This window comes from Delphinus delphis, chromosome 10 (genome assembly GCF_949987515.2).
Source record: "Delphinus delphis chromosome 10, mDelDel1.2, whole genome shotgun sequence".
Taxonomy (NCBI): Eukaryota; Metazoa; Chordata; class Mammalia; order Artiodactyla; family Delphinidae; genus Delphinus; species Delphinus delphis.
The window spans coordinates 16431205-16449634 of record NC_082692.2 but is presented as its reverse complement, the minus strand read 5'-3'; the positions used below and the strand labels follow the sequence as shown (position 1 = coordinate 16449634).

At 38.5% G+C, this 18430-nt stretch overlaps 1 protein-coding gene across 4 annotated transcripts in view; it reads right to left on the bottom strand.

Moving 5' to 3' along the window:
- Positions 1-18430, bottom strand: part of CDKAL1 (CDK5 regulatory subunit associated protein 1 like 1) — a 654211-nt gene that overhangs the window by 260774 nt on the left and 375007 nt on the right. For all 4 annotated transcript variants that reach the window (XM_060023566.1, XM_060023563.1, XM_060023565.1 and 1 more), the window contains one exon: positions 9739-9905. In XM_060023566.1, the coding sequence (XP_059879549.1) occupies positions 9739-9905 (167 nt within the window). The remainder of the gene's footprint in view (positions 1-9738; positions 9906-18430) is intronic.

The following is an 18430-nucleotide window of genomic DNA, read 5'->3' as shown; positions in this document are numbered from 1 at the left end:
GAATGCCTTATGTGTTAGCCATGCTCTGTGCTTATGAAGGAAAGTCGAAGGCGGCTTTTCTCAGTGGTTTGAGCATAACTGACTTCCTAAATTAATGAGAAAGATAAAGTCCACGGATGGTGTATTGTGGAGTTTGAACTATACTAATTTCAACAGGTGACATGGAAGCCCTCTTAGCTACTCCTGTGAAATTAAGGATCCAGGGAAAACAGCAATGTGAAACGCCTTTTAAGATGCATATTAAACCATCACGTATCTAATGCCCTCCTTTAGAAACTGAAATGTACACTAGAATACTAAAAGATGAAACACGAATATTTTGTATGCCACAATCAAAATTTGTAAATTTCCAGCCTTCTAGTATCCTAGAATTGTAATTCTGAAATATTAAAGTGTTCTGCTTTATTGGGTTGGCCAAAAAGTGCCAAGTAAAAGTTTTTAAGTAAAAGTAGAAGACATTTTTCATTTTCACCAAGAACTTTATTGAACAATGTATTCACCCTTTTGTTCCACTGCCTTCTGCCATTTTTCAGGCAACTTCATAATTCCATCTTCCCAAAACTTTTTATCTTTTTGAGCAAAGAACTGTTCCAGGTGCCTTTTACAGTCTTCCAGGGAATTGAAATTTTTTCCATTAAGAGAATTTTGTAAAGACCTAAATAAGTGGAAATCCGAAGGTGCTGTGTCTGGTGAATATGGCAGATGAGTCAGAACTTCCCAGCCAAGCTGTAACAGTTTTTGCCTGGCCATCAAAGAAACATGTGGTCTTGTGTTATCCTGATGGAAGGTTATGCGTTTTCTGTTGACTAATTCTGGACGCTTTTCGTCAAATGCTGCTTTCAGTTGGTCTAACTGGGAGCAGTACTTGTTGGAATTAATTGTTTGGCAGAAGGAGCTCATAATAGAGGACTCCCTTCCAATCCCACCATATACACAACACTACCCTCGTTGGATGAAGACCAGTCTTCGGTGTGGTTGGTGGTGGTGCATTTTGCTTGTCCCATGATCTCTTCCGTTGCACATTATTGTACAGTATCCACTTTTCATCGCCCATCACAATTTGTTTTAAAAACAGAACGTTTTCATTACGTTTAAGTAGCGAATCGCATGCAGAAATACGGTCAAGAAGGTTTTTTTCGCTTAACTTACGTGGAACCAAAACATCAAAGTGATTCACATAACCAAGCTGGTGCAAATGATTTCCACCGCTTGATTTGGATATTTTTGAGTATGTCGGCTATCTCCCACATGGTATAACACTGATTGTTCTCAACTGATATCTTGATTTGATCCCTATCAACTTCAACTGGTCTACACGACTGTGGAGCAACAACCAGCAAGAAATCTCCAGCATGAAACTTTGCAAACCACTTTTGACACATTCAATCAGTCATAACACCTTCTCCATACATTGCACAAATCTTTTTTTGCGTTTTGATTTCATTTTCACCTTTCTTGAAATAATAAAGCACAATATGCCGAAAATGTTGCTTTTTTTCTTTCATCCTCAATATTAAAATGGCTACACAAAAATTCACCAATTTTGGACTTCCCTGGTGGCGCAGTGGTTAAGAATCCGGCTGCCAATGCAGGGGACACGGGTCTGAGCCCTGGTCTGGGAAGATCCCACATGCTGAGGAGCAACTAAGCCCGTGCGCCACAACTACTGAGCCTGCACTCTAGAGCCCGTGAGCCACAACTACTGAGCCTGCGTGCCACAACTGCTGAAGCCCATGCACCTAGAGACCATGCTCTGCAACAAGAGAAGCCACCACAATGAGAAGCCTGTGCACCGCAACGAAGAATAGACCCCGCTCGCTGCAACTAGAGTAAGCCCGCAGGCAGCAACGAAGACCCAATGCAGCCAAAATATAAACAAATTTTTAAAAATTCACCAATTTTGATGTCTTTTTTTAATGCACGCTGATATGACAGCTGTCACATACAATCTAACAAAATTGTTTAGGATGAAGTTAAAGAAAACTAAGTGCTACTAGAGCCAAGTTTTTTTCTTACAGAAAAAACTAAATGAATCTTTTGGCCAACCCAATATATATATATATACACACACACACGCATGTGCACACACACACAGACACAGACACACACACAGACACAGACATGGTTCCAGATGTTTGACTATGACACCAGTTTCTTTATAAAGCATTTGCTGAGGCCTCTTTACTTATCATCTTGACCCGTATTTTATCCCTATGTCCCTACATTCTTTTTGTTTCAGGAAATGATCATCTCTTTTGGCAATGAATATCGGTATGTCTCTGGATTTCACTGGTAAAAAACTTAGGCCAATAGCAAGAGATAAAATGATGATATTAGTGGTTGCAAAGTTCAGATAGTTTTTATCACAAAGTGGATTAAATCGTATTATGATAACCAAAGCCAATTTGACTACTTATATTCCTCTGCTGGATCTAGACTCCCAACCATGCTATCTGGTAATTCAGAAATTGTAACTGAGGGCAGCAGGGAGGCCCACAAGGTGGGTCTCTGTATAAATTATTGCTGGCCATATAAACAGAATCTTAAAACAAGGCATTTTCCATTGTTCTCCCCCAAAAGACAGAGAAACCCAATATTTTCAACATGAGAAACTTTCATGCACAAAATAGTTCATTTTCCCCCGAAAACATACCTGAGATGATAAGCAAAAAATAAAATTCCTGATGAAACTGATGAGTCTGTGGCTGTGAGGACAGCAACAAAGAGTTATTTGTTGAGATCAAGTCTATCTATTTAAGAGCTCATTTCTTTTCTGGGTCCTCTGGCCTGCATGTTACCCTGAGGCTTAATCACCCAGACAGAACGTTACAAACTGAAGCTCAGTAGTCATAAGCAAGAAGCTATGGAAGTTTTTCTGAGGAGCTGTTGGATTCAAGAAAAGCTGAGGCTTCTTGGGCAGGGCTGGGGTTAGGAGCTGAAGCCTGAAGAGGGAACAAGTGAGGATCACAGGATGGAAAGGGGTGAGATACAAGTAGGCGCAGAGGTGCAAATGTTTTGGTAGAAGGGCCAGACTGAAGCTTTGCTGGTGCTCAGATCCGGATCCCTCCAAGGAGGAGCAGAGGTGGAATGTGGGGTAGAGCCCACAATCATGCTTATGTGGAGGAGCATTTAAATTTCATGGTTTGTCACAAGGAGTCAAGTCATTTGGCACATAGGGCTGGGGCATAACCCCCATTCCATTCCAGGGGGGCTGCCCTCAGCTCTCATAATTAGGCCTGATAAGCTTTTTATTAAGTATATGAATCCTTTTAATATTTGATGGTTTCCTCCCCCTAAATTTTCAGATAGGCACAAGCTTTGGTCTCCAGTTTTAGAGGTTTCACTGACCTCTTGAAATCTATTCACAAATGCCAGGTTAAGAATGAAATAAAGTGCTGATGATTCTAATCAGTAAGAAATGGGGTACCAACAGTCACACAAACCACACTGACAAGTTGCAAAAGCTATAGTACGTGGATGGCAGAAATAAAGGATTTTTCCTTTCCATTTCATTGCTCAAAACGAATCACTGAGCATGTCCTTCTATTCACCAAAAGGGTGAAATAGTTTGTATACAACAGCACAAAATCTATTTGCATATTTTTCTATTATTCTGGAAAGTATAACCCTTAAGGAAAAAAAAAAGTTTAAAGACACATGTGAACTGTTGACTTCAATTTGGAAATTCTGTATTGCTCTGATGAAACATAAGCACAGCAGGTATTGTGTTTGCTATTATTTTGAAACTATGAGGCATTTTTCAGAAGTCTGCCAAGACAAACATACTATTAATGTTCATAAATTACCATGCAGCAAAAGTCCTTGACATATATCTACTGTCTTACCAGATAAATTAATTTTGCTAAATGTACTATTAGATTGGAACATAAGGTCATTTAAATAGAAGTAAATATACAAAAATCAAGGGTAGCAGGAAACTGACTTGTAGTGACTAAAAGATTTCTCAACCAAAAACAGACGGAACATTTAAAATACCACTATGATTAACCTTACACAATGTAACACATATAAGTAACAGAAATATACTAAATATAAATCTTTAAAGAACTTATACATTTTAATTCAAGCTGAATAAAATGTAGCATATCAATGTGAATATGAGTGTCAATATTCTCAGCAATATTTTACAGAGTAATAGAAATTTTAAAATAACCAATTTGCTTTATTTATAATTTGAATGTAGGAACAGTCCTTAATAACAAGCATTTGCACTCCAAATTAATCAACTTGCCCTCTCTGTTCCAGGCTGTAAGTGATGCACTAAAATTCTGATATGACTTTAAGACACACAGGCATTTTCAAGGAAGATAACAGTTATTTTAAATTATTCATAACACAAGGAGAACCAGAATAGCTTAGATAAATAAAATCCACAGATAATTCCCATATCCCTTTCTGGTCAACAGCTTTAATATCTTTTCCCTACCAGCCAACCCATAAAATGAAAGACAAGACAAATTGCCTGATTTTAATTTCTCCTTGACCATCCACTGCTGACTTCTCTGATGGAGACTATAAAAAGCAGTGAAAGCTAAGAAGCAGGAAGAAGAAGAAAGAAGCTAAAAGCCTAGATAATCTACAAACTCAATAATCATATAATGAGCTCATTTGCTCTAGGTGGCCCTAAAGATACTATCTGTCACTACAGTATCTTAGCAGAGCAAATAATAAAGCATATCCCTTAGATGGATTCTCCTCCACCATCTAGTAATTCTGCACAAAAGTGTGACTCATAAGTGAGAAACACATATGACAACCATCCACAAACTCTTCCAAAACTAGATGCTCAGCCCAGATATGAAGGCACCTCAGTATGTATAAGACATGCAGTCAAAGAACAGCTAAACTTAGAGCCAGCACATCATTCCATGCACATTTATTAAGTGCATGTCATCACAGGCACTGAAATGCAGAGACAAACAATACAGCCTCTTCCTACAGATGGTAACAGTTTTGTTGAATTTACGTGTAAATAAGTAATGATGCACCATGATGAGTGCCCACAGAGATAGGCTGGACAGTGTCTGACAGAGCATGGAAGGAATCTAGGAAATACCTGAGCTGGCTTTATGGAAGATTCAGTATAGCAGAGAGCATTTTAGAGTCAGACAAGATTAGAAACCCATTCAGCTGCTAATTAGTTATGTAATTTGGCCAATTATTAAAGCTTTCTAAGACTTGGCTTCTCAATAAATAAAATAAGGATAATGTTATCTATATAGCTAGCTTATTGTAAGAAGGAAAAGAGATAATGTGTGTATAGCAAGTAGTATGGTTTCTAGAAACTAATAAACGCCCAATAAATTGTACTGATGTTATTATGATTATTATTAGGCAGTGTTGAATAATGTTACCAGTGTCTTCTGGTGCCCAGGTACCAGTAGCCATTGCATCACTGTCACTGGCCACATCACACCTGGCTGGGTTCATATGTGTTATGTTCAGTCTGAATTAATACCTTAGCTGTGGGCTACCTACAACGCAGAGGGAAAAACTAAGCAATGTAGTTTCAAGAGTAATCAAATTCACAAGCTGCTCCACCTAGAAGGTCAGAGTTCATTAAACAGGAATACGCCAGTGTTATTATCTTAGCGACATCAACAGGAAAGCAGACATAGAGGGAAAATACCTCTTATGTGCCACTATAGGGGCAATATATTAGTCAACATATATATTAGTCAACATATGTATTTCCATTAAGAACCCGTTTTTTTAACGGAAAAGCCCAAACGGACATTTTGGCCAACCCAATAGTAGCAAATATTAGTGTATCTGATTAACTCAATACTAACAACTGTCATCATGTGGTAAGTATGAAACGGGAAAAAGTTAAAGTAAAAATAGCAGGAGTATAAAATGGTTAAAAAATATATAGGCTACACAGGAGGCCTCATAAGGGTAGCAAAGGGAAGAGCAAACAGGGATATAGTGGAGGAAGCGTCTTAAGGACCCCGTATGTCATGATAAAGAGCTTATCTTTATTCTATGGGTAATGAAGAGGTATTACAGACCTAAGATGAGGTAAAACATTTTTTAATCTACTGTTTTATCTATTGTTTCTACCTCATATCCAAATTTAATAAGTATTACATAAGCTTATAATTATGTTTCTTCAATTCCAGGGTGTTTTCCCACCATATATATATGGTATACATATATATAGATATGTTTGAGATATCTTTGACACTTATGTCATCATTTAAAATGAATCCCATATGGTTTTTTAGGGCAGTGACAAGTTAAAAATAGGGTTTGTAGGTATTCCAATTAGATACTTGACTTTGCCTGTTAGGGATTAAGAATTCTCCCTCCTTTCCTTTTATTCATTACACATTTATTCAATATCTACTATATAAAGTGCCACACATAATGTTAGACTCTCAATTAAAAGTTAGATGTGCATCCTACGTTAAGTGTGATATCTTCTGTCCCTTGGAAAATTTAATAAAATGTATTTTCAACAGACCTATTTTTCCACACCATACGCTTAAATAATGATAGAAACGTTGGTATTTTCCTTTAAATGATTTCCCCTTTAAACTGTGCAATTAAAAAAAAACTGGTAAAAGAGTTTAAGAGAAAAATCTCAAGAGTCAGGTGAATGTGAAGTGAACATAACCAAGAGGAAGGAAAACAGCCCCGTGAAGTGCTCGATAATTAAAGTCTGTAGCGTGAAGCATCTTCCAGAAACACAAGGAGGCTGGGTCCTACCAATACAATTCGCCAGAAACCCTCACCGTAAGTGTATTAAACCATCAGAGCACGTTTTCAAGAGTGGCTTCCTTCTATCCTGGCAGTTAAAAAAAAAATCATCACCTGTCATTCACTGGTGTTATTTTTCCCCCCGTTTTCAGCTTTTCCCTCTTCTTTTTTTTTTCTCATTGATGAATTTTCTTCAGCACTTTAGGTAAGTCAAGTAACTTCTTCAGAGCAGTCTCAGCTTAGTGAGAGGAAAATGGGGAAATACAATGCATTGTGGGTGCGGGGTTAGGCTCCATGGGGTTGGCTCTCTTCCCTAATGTCCTTTTTCACACTTGGAAGCCAGTGATGCCTGTGGAGCTCAGATACCTTTTCTGTTACAGAAGGATGTGTTTGTAGGACACTGCGAGCTTGAAGCTCTGCCACTCAGAGAAGGATGAGAACCACCACCAAGGTGTGCAGGTCTTGTCAAAGTGACAGAGGAAGACTTGAAAAGCTCTTGCTTCCAGATGCTTGGGTTTTCTCGTTCTAGCACATCTTTGTCTGTTTGTCTCCTTTGCTTCTGTTTCCTCTGGCCTGCTCTCTCCTTTGCTGTGGAACCACAGGATGGAATTACTCCCTGCATATCAAGTGGAGGGGAATGGGTGGCTTTCTTTGGGACAAACTCTCACACTTGAAGCTCATTTACTTTGTCATCTTGTGCTGCCTCTTCTGGCCAGACGACTTCAAAGTTCAAGATGGTAGAGTGGGCTCTACAATTTATTTCATGAAAAAGGCTCTTCCTTTATTCATCTTTTATTCATTCATTTATTGAGCCACTAGTGGGTGGGGTAGATCAACACACAGACGTGACAAGGTCCTCGCCTCATGAAAATGAGAATGTAGGAGGGAAGGCCAACATTATAGATATCTTAAAGCAAGAATTTTTTTTTTTTTTTTTTTGCGGTACACGGGCCTCTCACTGTTGTGGCCTCTCCCACTGCGTAGCACAGGCTCCGGACGCACAGGCTCAGCGGCCAAGGCTCACGGGCCCAGCCACTCCGCGGCATGTGGGATCCTCCCGGACCGGGGCACGAACCCGTGTCCCCTGCATTGTCAGGCGGACTCTCAACCACTGTACCACCAGGGAAGCCCAAAAAAGCAAGAATTTTTAAAAGGTAATTTTATGACAATTGTAACTTGCTATCACTCTAAGTACAATCTATGAACTAAACACCTGTGTTCTTCCAGGTAAAGCGTAAAGCTACATTTACCGTCCTCTGTTGATTTTTAGCAGCTCTTCTGGAGCATCTATTCGGAGATCAACAACTCTAGCACTATTTTAGATGCTGAGCATGAGGGTTTGCTATAAACGCGACACTGGTTTCTGCAACTTGCAATTAATTAAAGGGTTGAGTTTATTCCAAGAGATATTAGGTTTCTCATCACAGAGCCAATACGTGATTTTTTTCCCCTTGTGTTTACTCCCCACCTGAACTGCTCTGACTGTAGCCCCACCTGAACTGCTCTGACTCTAGCTACTAACGTTCTCTTGAAATTTGATAAGATTTTTTAAATCCAAAGAAACTGGGGTGCTACCAGCTGTATATTGGCAGGGCTTACTTCTCTTCCTACCCACCATATATGCAGCACATCTCCTGATCTTCATGATGGACGCCTCACATTTACTGCAAACATAGCAAGACTGCTATAGCTCTTAGCAGACTTGATTTTTACAGAGAATCACTGGCTTTTTCAAGTGCCACGTCAAAGGGTTAAGTAAAAACTGACATGCCTGTGGCTTACTTTTAAATAGCAAATCATAATAGTCACACACTGTCCAAAGTACCAAAGTTAACATATAAATCACACACCTTTACTAAAAAGATCTGGTTGGGAAAATGTGAATAACAAAATTGAAATCGCGAAATTTCTTCATTAGATATTTATAATTAATGATCAGATTGCGATCCACTCTGTTTTCAGAATTTCTAAAATAGGTTGCTGAGAGCAGGGTGGCTTTTCAACAACAACCTCAACAAGTATAGGCCTCAAATCAAATCAACAGAAATAATCTTTGAATATTCATTCACCTTGAATTTCAGCCACTACACTTGCTAACTTTTAGAATTCTGAAATGTCATTTTTCTGTACAACTGATAAAAACATAAGTGAGTTGTTTCTGTACTTTGCACATGACTCTCCAACAGCACTTATTAGATTTCTTATTCTTAACTATGGACCTAACAGCATAATCTTATTTCTCAAATAATAATCATGGATCCCAGCATGTACTTTTTCATTTACATGGTTGCTCCCTTGTCCATATTCTTTGCTCATATTTACTGTATCATTTGCCATCAAGTACCACAGTTACTTGTACACACGTCCATTTTCCTAGTTTAGTAGTAAGCTACTTGAGGGTAGGCACTCTGTTCATCCATGGAAGGTATAAAAACAAAACCAGGGATCTTGCATTATCGTAACTCCTTTTTTCACAGTGACCACAAGAGAATCAAGTGGAAGACTACAAAGCTCTACGTCTCCTGGATTTCATTTTTCCCCTAACTATTGCCAGACAAAAGAATCAAATTTAAAACATCCTTAAACTCCACTGCACAGTATCCTCACTGGTAGGGCTAACAGCAGTTCAGATAATGCAATGTTCACAGTTGGTTGCAAAATCAATGCAACGTGGTAGCAGTCCTGAAATACACAAGGGTTACAGACAGAGGAACTGAGGCAAACTTATGCATTGGAAAACTGAAGGGCTGTAAGGAAGAAACAAAGAACTGGGACAAGATGGCAAATACTGGAAAATCTAGGCAACATTAATTAATGGTGAGGAAGCAGAAACAAGATGTGAAGACTGACAAAGAAGGGACTTGAAATTCCCGATTCATTCTTGGTAACGTGGGACCACACAAAAAAAATGTGAAAGTGATTTTAAATGACACTCATGTGATGGCGCTGAGGCTGCCACGTTGTCTGGATTGGTTCGTCTCTGTGTCAGCACGGAAATGGGGCGCTTTTCCTTACCTCTAGATGCTCTAAAATATAGGGCGGATTTGTCATGCCAAGCCTCAGCATTGCTCCCTCCGGAATCACTTCAACCAGCTTCCACAGCAGTGCGGGCAGACTGGTGCCAATGTCTCTGCCATAAGCCCCTGTGTCTTCACTGGTCAACCATATTTCACAAACACCCTCTGTGAATCAAAGGAGATAATTAACAAATCTGTTGCAGAGCCGTTTCCTTCATCATACAGCTGCTCACTCTTTTTAATGCAGTATTTCTCAACACTGATATGCAGGCAGCCCGGGTATTCAATTGCAGAGAAAAAGCAGCTTATCCCATGGTGGCACTGGGTCATTAAGTTCATTTTATGAACACCAGAGAGTTACAACAATGCTGTAAATTACCAGTGCGTCCTATGGAGTGATTAACATTCACAGCCAATCAGTTCAACCATGCTTCCTCCAAAGCACTTTGATCAAGACTAAAGCTTTAGTCCCATCACAGACAATACCTAGTTTATTGAATAGCAAAAGCCCCGGAACTGAAACAGTCACTCCACGAAATAGGTACTATCAGCAGTGAACTCACTCATCAGTCTGTCACCGACCCAAGGAAAATGTCAAGTGCTGTTAAAGTTTGACTCACAAATTATTAATTATGAGGTACCCATTTCTCCTGTAGTAACCATGCTAATTTGTTTTCTTAATTCAATTAAGAACAGAGTGCATTATATGGCTGCATTCAAAGAAGTTGGCTACTGTATCCACTAAGCATCTGTGTTGAAAAAGCTGTTTACTAAAAATAGAACAGGTTGCATCCTATTTTCCATCAATCAGACTTTATAAAAATGTATCTATGTTTCCATGTTGTTGTTGTTATAAAGAATCCTGACTTCCAATAGTACCGGCCTGCAATAACATTCTACCAGAAATTGAAAGGAAATACTTCTGGATCACCTAGTATTACTTAAAATAAATAAAGCAGAGTTAGCAAGCGCCACCCAAGTTTTCAGGGCACACAGAATCTTTCTGAAGGCATATTCACCTAAAGGATTAGCCTGTTTTAAAAGGCCAAATGATTCACAAGGCTAAAATAAACAGTGAAATGGGCCTGTGAAATTTGTTCATGCTAACGTGATTTGTTGCTTCTGAAGAACCTCAACACACACACAAGGCACACAAAGACAGCCTGAACCAAAAGTAGAAGTTTCTAGGAAGAGTCTTAAAATTAAAATTTTAAATTGTCTTTAGTTGACAGAACAGAATAATTTCAAAAATACATCTAAATATTCCTAGCCAAGAGAGACAACAAATAGAACACACAGCTTCTATGTGAATGTGAACTTAAAACTTACAGAACAAAGAAGCAAAAAGGAAAGATCTTCACTCTCTTTAACATGTTCCACAGAGGTGGAAAAATGTATCAATACATGAAGCTAACATCTCCAGTCACTATTCCTTCCTTTAGAAGAAGAGATATATTTACTTTATCAACAAACTAGCCAACCTCCATAAAAACATGTTCCCTTTTCCCCACTTTACTATCTTTCTGAGACAAGCACGTCCTCACCCACACCCAGACAGCATGGAAAATACAAGGATAGAAATAAAATGAGTTTCCCAAAATTAAAGAACAGGAGACATCAAAAAACAGCTCCATTTTAAAAGTTAGAGATGTTTTGAGTATTTGAAAATCAATAATGTTATGAATATATATGGGCTTTCTTCATTTAAATATGTAGTTTCAGAAATTAATAAACCTTTGCTTAGTTTTAATCATTTAATAAAAAGTTTTATCCTCAAAGTAAATAATCTGGCATGTCCACAGGCTACCTTTGTAGCTCTGTAGTTTTATAAATATTCTCTGTACATGGAGTAAATATTTTTCTACTGAAAAAAACCGGTTGCAATTAGTGGTATTATCTGTATTTTAATATTACATATGCCATCAGACACTGGACTCATACAACCTTTTTTAAAAAAATCTTATCACAAAATCCACTCCAGGAAAGAGATGGCTAAGTAACAACATAAATGGATTTTAAAACACTCTGAAAGAGGTTATAAAAACAGGACATTATCCATGATTTTCCAGTTACTGGCATCTGAGCAACACAATATGAATATTTTTAAATGAACAGAATAATTTTAATTTATAATTTTTCCATCCAAATGGTTCCATGTTACGCCTTATGTAGAGAGAGCGAGTTCCTGGAACAGTGCCTTGCTGTTGCTAGATGAATATAGAAGGGGAAAAATCGCTATGAATAGGAATGGGAATAACAGCCATGCAGAAAACAGCATCCAGCTCTTCAAGCTGCATAGGTGGGGACCAACAGCCCCCTGGTGGGCTGAAGCTTCAAATTAAATCACATGAAGAGGAAGCAGCTGTAACACTACATCAGCAACAACAGGAATAATGGTCTTGATGTCTCCAAGATCAAGGCTGCTAAAATGCTCTCTATAATAGCAACCTGGTTTAAAACACAATGAAATAAGAAAACATGTGCAAAATGTGAAATCCTTGGACTTGAGAAGAACTGTGCCTTGCCAGTTCAATCCAAAAATTTGTCAAAGATGATTTTGCTCTTAACGTGAGAAAGTTCAGGTTTGTAAGGTTATATTTCAAGCGTTCATTCTAATGAGAGCTGATCCCTCCCACAGTTAGGCCACAGAAAGCCGTTTCATAGTAAAGGTGAAGCTCAGTGTGGAATCCCGAAGTCCTGTGATTATTCATAGTGCAAGCAGTGCCTGTCAGGTCAGCTTGCATATGAATTCACCAGGGAAACCGAAGGCTGCCGTCTGTAATCACTAATGGATACTGGGACACACAGGCATGCTTTGAGCTGCACTCTTAATTGGCTATACTTATGGACAGAAGTGCTTGCCTAAACAGCTTCATTCCTTAAGGACTCCAGTTATGAGCTACATTCCTTTGCACATTCATTTCTTTATTCATCCATCAAACATTTATTAAGCCCTTACCTACTATGTGCCCTGCAGCTCTTCCAGCTCATGACAGATACAGATTCATCATTAAACTTCTGAGATCTAAGACTGGCTATTACTCAGGCGCCGGTGAGGGGACACTTGACAGACATCCTGGGAACTTCATATACATCCCTATCAGTGGTGACGTGGAGGCGGATGGGTACTGGAGAACACAGCCTTAGAAACCGAGATCAAGGGCGAACTGAACTGGCTTGACGTGGGTATGATGTCAACCCCAATGAGATAGACCCCCATCTACACTGTAACATGGATTTTGACTAATACATGTCAGAAAAACAAACACATGAAAATAAAAAAGAGAAGCAGGCAGGAAGAATTGAGATAAGAGAAGTGAATGCCCAGTAAAAACTCCCATGCCTGTAATAAATACATGCAAAAAAAGGAGGTGGGGGGGGATTCAGGAGACAGGAGTGAGGTGGGGGGGATTCAGGAGACAGGAGTGAGGTGGGGGGGATTCAGGAGACAGGAGTGAGGTGGGGGGGTTCAGGAGACAGGAGTGAGGTGGTGGGGGTTCAGGAGACAGGAGTGAGGTGGGGGGGACTCAGGAGACAGGAGTGAGGTGGGGGGGATTCAGGAGACAGGAGTGAGGCTTTTTTTAAACATCCGAGGAGGAATCTTACTTTTTCCTAAAACTGTTCATCTACCTGACTTCTGTTCATGTTCCTTAAATTATTCAGTGTATCTGACTTTTCTAATGAACGTTAGGTTCATAAGATCATCTGTCATCCTTTTGTTGTGTTAATTTTGGTTGAAAAAAAAGCAAACACTAGGAAGAAATGAAATACATCTTACAGAGGAAAACGCTTCAAAAAGTTAAGTTACTGGAATCCATTATCATTTTACCCAAGTAATTACAGATCAGCCTACAGTTCTAACACTACTTTTCCCTGAATAGAGAGCAGCTACAACAGCTGCATTCTGATCTCTGCTTCATAGTAATGTGAGATGACAGAGGATGGAAAACATAAAGAAGACATAAAAGGTTAATAATAAAAGAAAGATCATATTCTCAGTAAAATAGTCTCACAACAAAGAAAATCCTTTCTGAAAAACCAAACTTTGCCAAAACTCAAGTTCAAAAGATTATGACTCACTATAACTCTTCCTGTGTATGAGCTTCATTGTAACAAATTAAAGTATGGGTGAAGATTGATTTTATCTGGTCAGAGAAGTGATATTTCTCTGGTAGCTTTTGCTTTATCACTGGGGAAAATTTCCATCATAATAAATTGTTTTAATTATTCCATATGAGTAGAGTCTCTAAAAATAGAGATTATAAAAATATAAAACTGTAAACAGTGATTAATTGGATCAATAGTTAAAAAACACTAGATGGTAAGAAAATCTACATCAATTAAACATAATTATTTAAAAAATCACCTCATGTGCAGAAAAGGGAATCCTCCTACCCTGTTGGTGGGAATGTAAACTGGTACAGCCACTATGGAAAACAGAATGAAGGTTTCTCAAAAAACTAAAAATAGAGTTGCCATATGTCCCAGCAATCCCACTCCTGGATGTATATCCAGAGAAAACTATAATTCGAAGATACATGCACCCCTATGTTCATAGCAGCACTATTTACAATAGCCAAGATGTGGAAGCAATCTAAATGTTTGACAGATAAATGGATAAGATGTGGTACATAAACATACATGATGGAATATTACTCAGTCATGAAAAAAGAGCTAAATAATGCCATTTGCAGCAGCATGGATGGACCCAGAGATTATCATACTAAGTGAAGTAAGTCAGACAGAAAGACAAATACCATATGATATCATTTATATGTGAAATCTAAAATATGACACAAATGAGCTTATTTACACAACAAAACAGACTCACAGACAGAGAGAACAAACTTATGGTTACCAAAGGGGCAAGGCAGTGGGGAGGGATAAAATAGGAGTTTGGGATTAGCAGAATCAAACTACTATATATAAAATAGATAAACAACCAGGTCTTACTGTATAGCACAGGGAACTATATTCAATATCCCACAATAAACCATAATGGAAAAGAATATGAAAAAAGAATACACTCTCACACATATATATGTATAACCGAATTACTTTGCTATATACCAGAAACTAACGTAACACTGTAAACCAACTATACTTCAATTAAAAAAAAAAATCACCTCGAAGTCTGCTATATCTTTCTTCCTCAGAAGATGTGTTCTCTCTCTTCCTCTATCTTGTGCTCTCCACTACTAGCCTTGCCTTTCCCTCCTCCCACAATTCCATCCCCTAGTCTTTCACCACCATCCATCCCAGCCTTCATTATCCATTTTCTTCTATAGCCAATAAAGAATATGAATTATACATTATCTGTAATGTTTATTTAATATGCATTACATTCTCTGCTCTTAATTCCCCATTCTCTCTTTTTTTTTTTTTTTTTTTTTTTTTTTTTTTTTGTGGTACGCGGGCCTCTCACTGTTGTGGCCTCTCCCGCCGTGGAGCACAGGCTCCGGACACGCAGGCCCAGTAGCTATGGCTCACGGGCCCAGCCGCTCCGCGGCATGTGGGATCTTCCAGGACCGGGGCACGAACCAGTGTCCCCTGCATCGGCAGGCGGACTCTCAACCACTGCGCCACCAGGGAAGCCCCCCATTCTCTCTTTTAAGGGTCACAGTGTATATTAACTAGATTTTTATGGGCTCTTTCTTCTCAAAAAAATAATCTTAGACAATTCACAAATGAATATGACCCTCTGTTTAAGCATTTGAAAGGTCATGGAAATTTCTTCAATGGCAATGTTTCTAAGTAATAATATACACAGGTAGCCTTCTACCTATTTAGCTTATTCATTTAATAGTGAATTAGACAATATAACTCCTTTGGTCCCTTCTGATCCTGTTATTAGATACTCAGTGGTCTTATGTTTCCCATTTAGATAAAAAAGGACTTAAATAACTATTTTATTAAAGATAGCATCACAGCAGATCCAGTCAAGGCTATCTTTTATAGAATAATGATCTATCACTGATAAATACCCAATTAATAGGCCACCATAGAAGACAGTTATTAATTAGGTAATCTTCAATTATATCATGTTTATACTACTTTTTTAAACTTTTGAAAAAAGTTTATTAGTGACCTGAAGGGTTTTCTTTTCCTCTTAATATTTTTTATTTTTTTAATTAATTTAATTTTTATTTTTTTAATTAATTTAATTAATTTTTTTAATTAATTTATTTTTGGCTGCATTGGGTCTTCGTTGCTGCGCACGGGCTTTCTCTAGTTGCGGTGAGCAGGGGCTACTCTTCGTTGCGCTGTGCAGGCTTCTCATTGTGGTGATTTCTCTTGTTGAGGAGCACAGGCTCTAGGTGCATGGGCTTCAGTAGCTGTGGCACATGGGCTTCAGCAGTTGTGGCTTGTGGGCTCCAGAGCACAGGCTCAGTAGTTGTGCACACGGGCTTAGTTGCTCCACAGTATGTGGGATCTTTCCGGACCAGGGCTTGAACCTGTGTCCCCTGCATTAGTAGGCGGATTCGTAACCACTGTGCCCCCAGGGAAGCCCCCCGCCTTTTTATTTGAACAGTGCTAAATTTCAAGAAAAGTTTCAAGAGTAGTACAACGAATCCCTGTACCTCTTTCACCTAAACCCAGGAGTAATATTTTGTCACATTTGTGAGCACTCTCTCCACATCCACAAATACAAGTTTGTTTGTTTTTTTTCCTGAACCATCTGAGAATTAGTTGCAGACATTAGGGCACTTTACCTCCAAATATGTTAGCATATAGCTTCTAAGATCAAAAACATTCTCCCTTACATTCTCACAACACAACCACTACTGCAGGCAAACCTAACACTGGACGACACCATAGTCAGAACTCTATGCTTTGTCATTTGCTGTTCCCTCTGTCTAAAATGCCTTTCACTCTTCTTGCATAATGAATACCTCTTCCAGGAAACTTTCCTGACCAACCAGACTAATTCAGATGCTCCTCTCCTGTGCTTCCAAGCATCTTGTACAAAATTCTGTAATACAATGTGTTATAATTATTGGTTTAATTGTGTCGCCTGATAGGATGCAAGCATCTTCTGGGCAGAGATGCAAAAATCTTCCTAATACACATATGCCTAGGACCTATTATAGTGCTTAGCACATAGGAAGCACTCAATAAACTTTGGTTCCATGAATCAATTTAATAAGATTGTGTTTAGTAAAGATGACTAATTAAGTTTAATTTAGCTAACATTTGACAAGCACCTCTTCCTTGGCCCCACAAAGGTATATATAAACATACATGTATGCACACGCATACACACACACACACGGAGTGTACACAGCAGTGTACAACGTTCTGCATTAGGCAATAAGGAAATATCAAAATGAATTTTCTTTGGAAAATATGAAAATGTAGCTTGAATGTTGCAATGTTTGTTGCATAGTATCTTAACTTCTAAGCAATCTTACTCAAAGTTCCTTATTACCCTATAGTGATCATTGGATAGCATGGCAAGTGAATAAAAACTATCTTTTACTTAGAAGTAAGACTTTCCGCTTACACGTAAGTTCAGATGGACCAATTACCCATAAATCAATTAAATTTAAAATGATTTTTTTTAGTGCTTGAATAATAAGAGTTAACAAAGAGACAGTATTTCCAGAGCATCCTGACATCTGTGATTACAGTCATACTCAGAAAAACTGTTGTTGGCATAAATTGATAATGTTGCTGCTAAATAAAAACAACCTGTTTATTTCTTTTTGAAGGTCATAATCACATAAAAATTGTTTATTTCCATACTTCCTTAAGAATTTGGAAACAATGGAAAGCTAAAAGCAAATTAAACACCACAAAATGATGACACGCTTTCTGAAAACAAGGTATCTGACTCCCCAGGCTCCAAAATCTGCAATACGCCTCAATGCAACAGATTAAGTTTATCCTCTTAATACCAGTGTGTTCTACTCCATATACGCGTTTTTTAAACACTCCTAGAGAGAATACAGACGGCTGCATCTGTGAAAGGACTCTCTGGTATTTCAGTAGGATGTGGGGAGAGATGTTACCTTATTATTAAAAGAAAGCACAAGAGGCTCAACTCCCAGCAGTCCAAATAGTACACATATATAAAAGGATATGAAAGGATACATACCTGTAATGCAGTACCTGTTCTCAGAAAAGACTAATACGAGCTGATCATGTTGATGGACAGAAATTTATCTAGATTCCATGACAAACTTAAAGAGCTACAGAATAGTTTAAAGGGTAAAGAAAATTTTAAAAGCCAAAAGATTGTGTTATTTTGGCCACTGAACTCAACTACAGAATGAAGAACAAATAGAACTTAAATATTTACAAGAACAGAATATTTTTATGATTAACGTTTTCTGGTCCTAAAGGTCTTCCTCAAAAGTGAATTCCAGGCATACACAGTGTCTCTGCACACGGCCTGCACCATCTTAGTTGAGTGATCTGTGAGGAGCTTCAGCTCACATACCAAGCTCAGGTGTCGGCTCAGCCGTTTCACAAGCATCTCTGCTCTGAAGGGCCAGGGGCAAGGCCTCTGCACAGGGCCCGCTATGAGAAAATGAAACAGACTAAGCACAAAGGAAAAACAGGTGGATAGGCTAGGTGTGAAGTGACATTGCCAGATTTATGCCCTTTCCAGATGAAATGTGGATCCTCTAGCAACAGGAGTAATGGAAGATTTCCCTAAATCTGCCCTTAAGATTCCCCTTGATTGA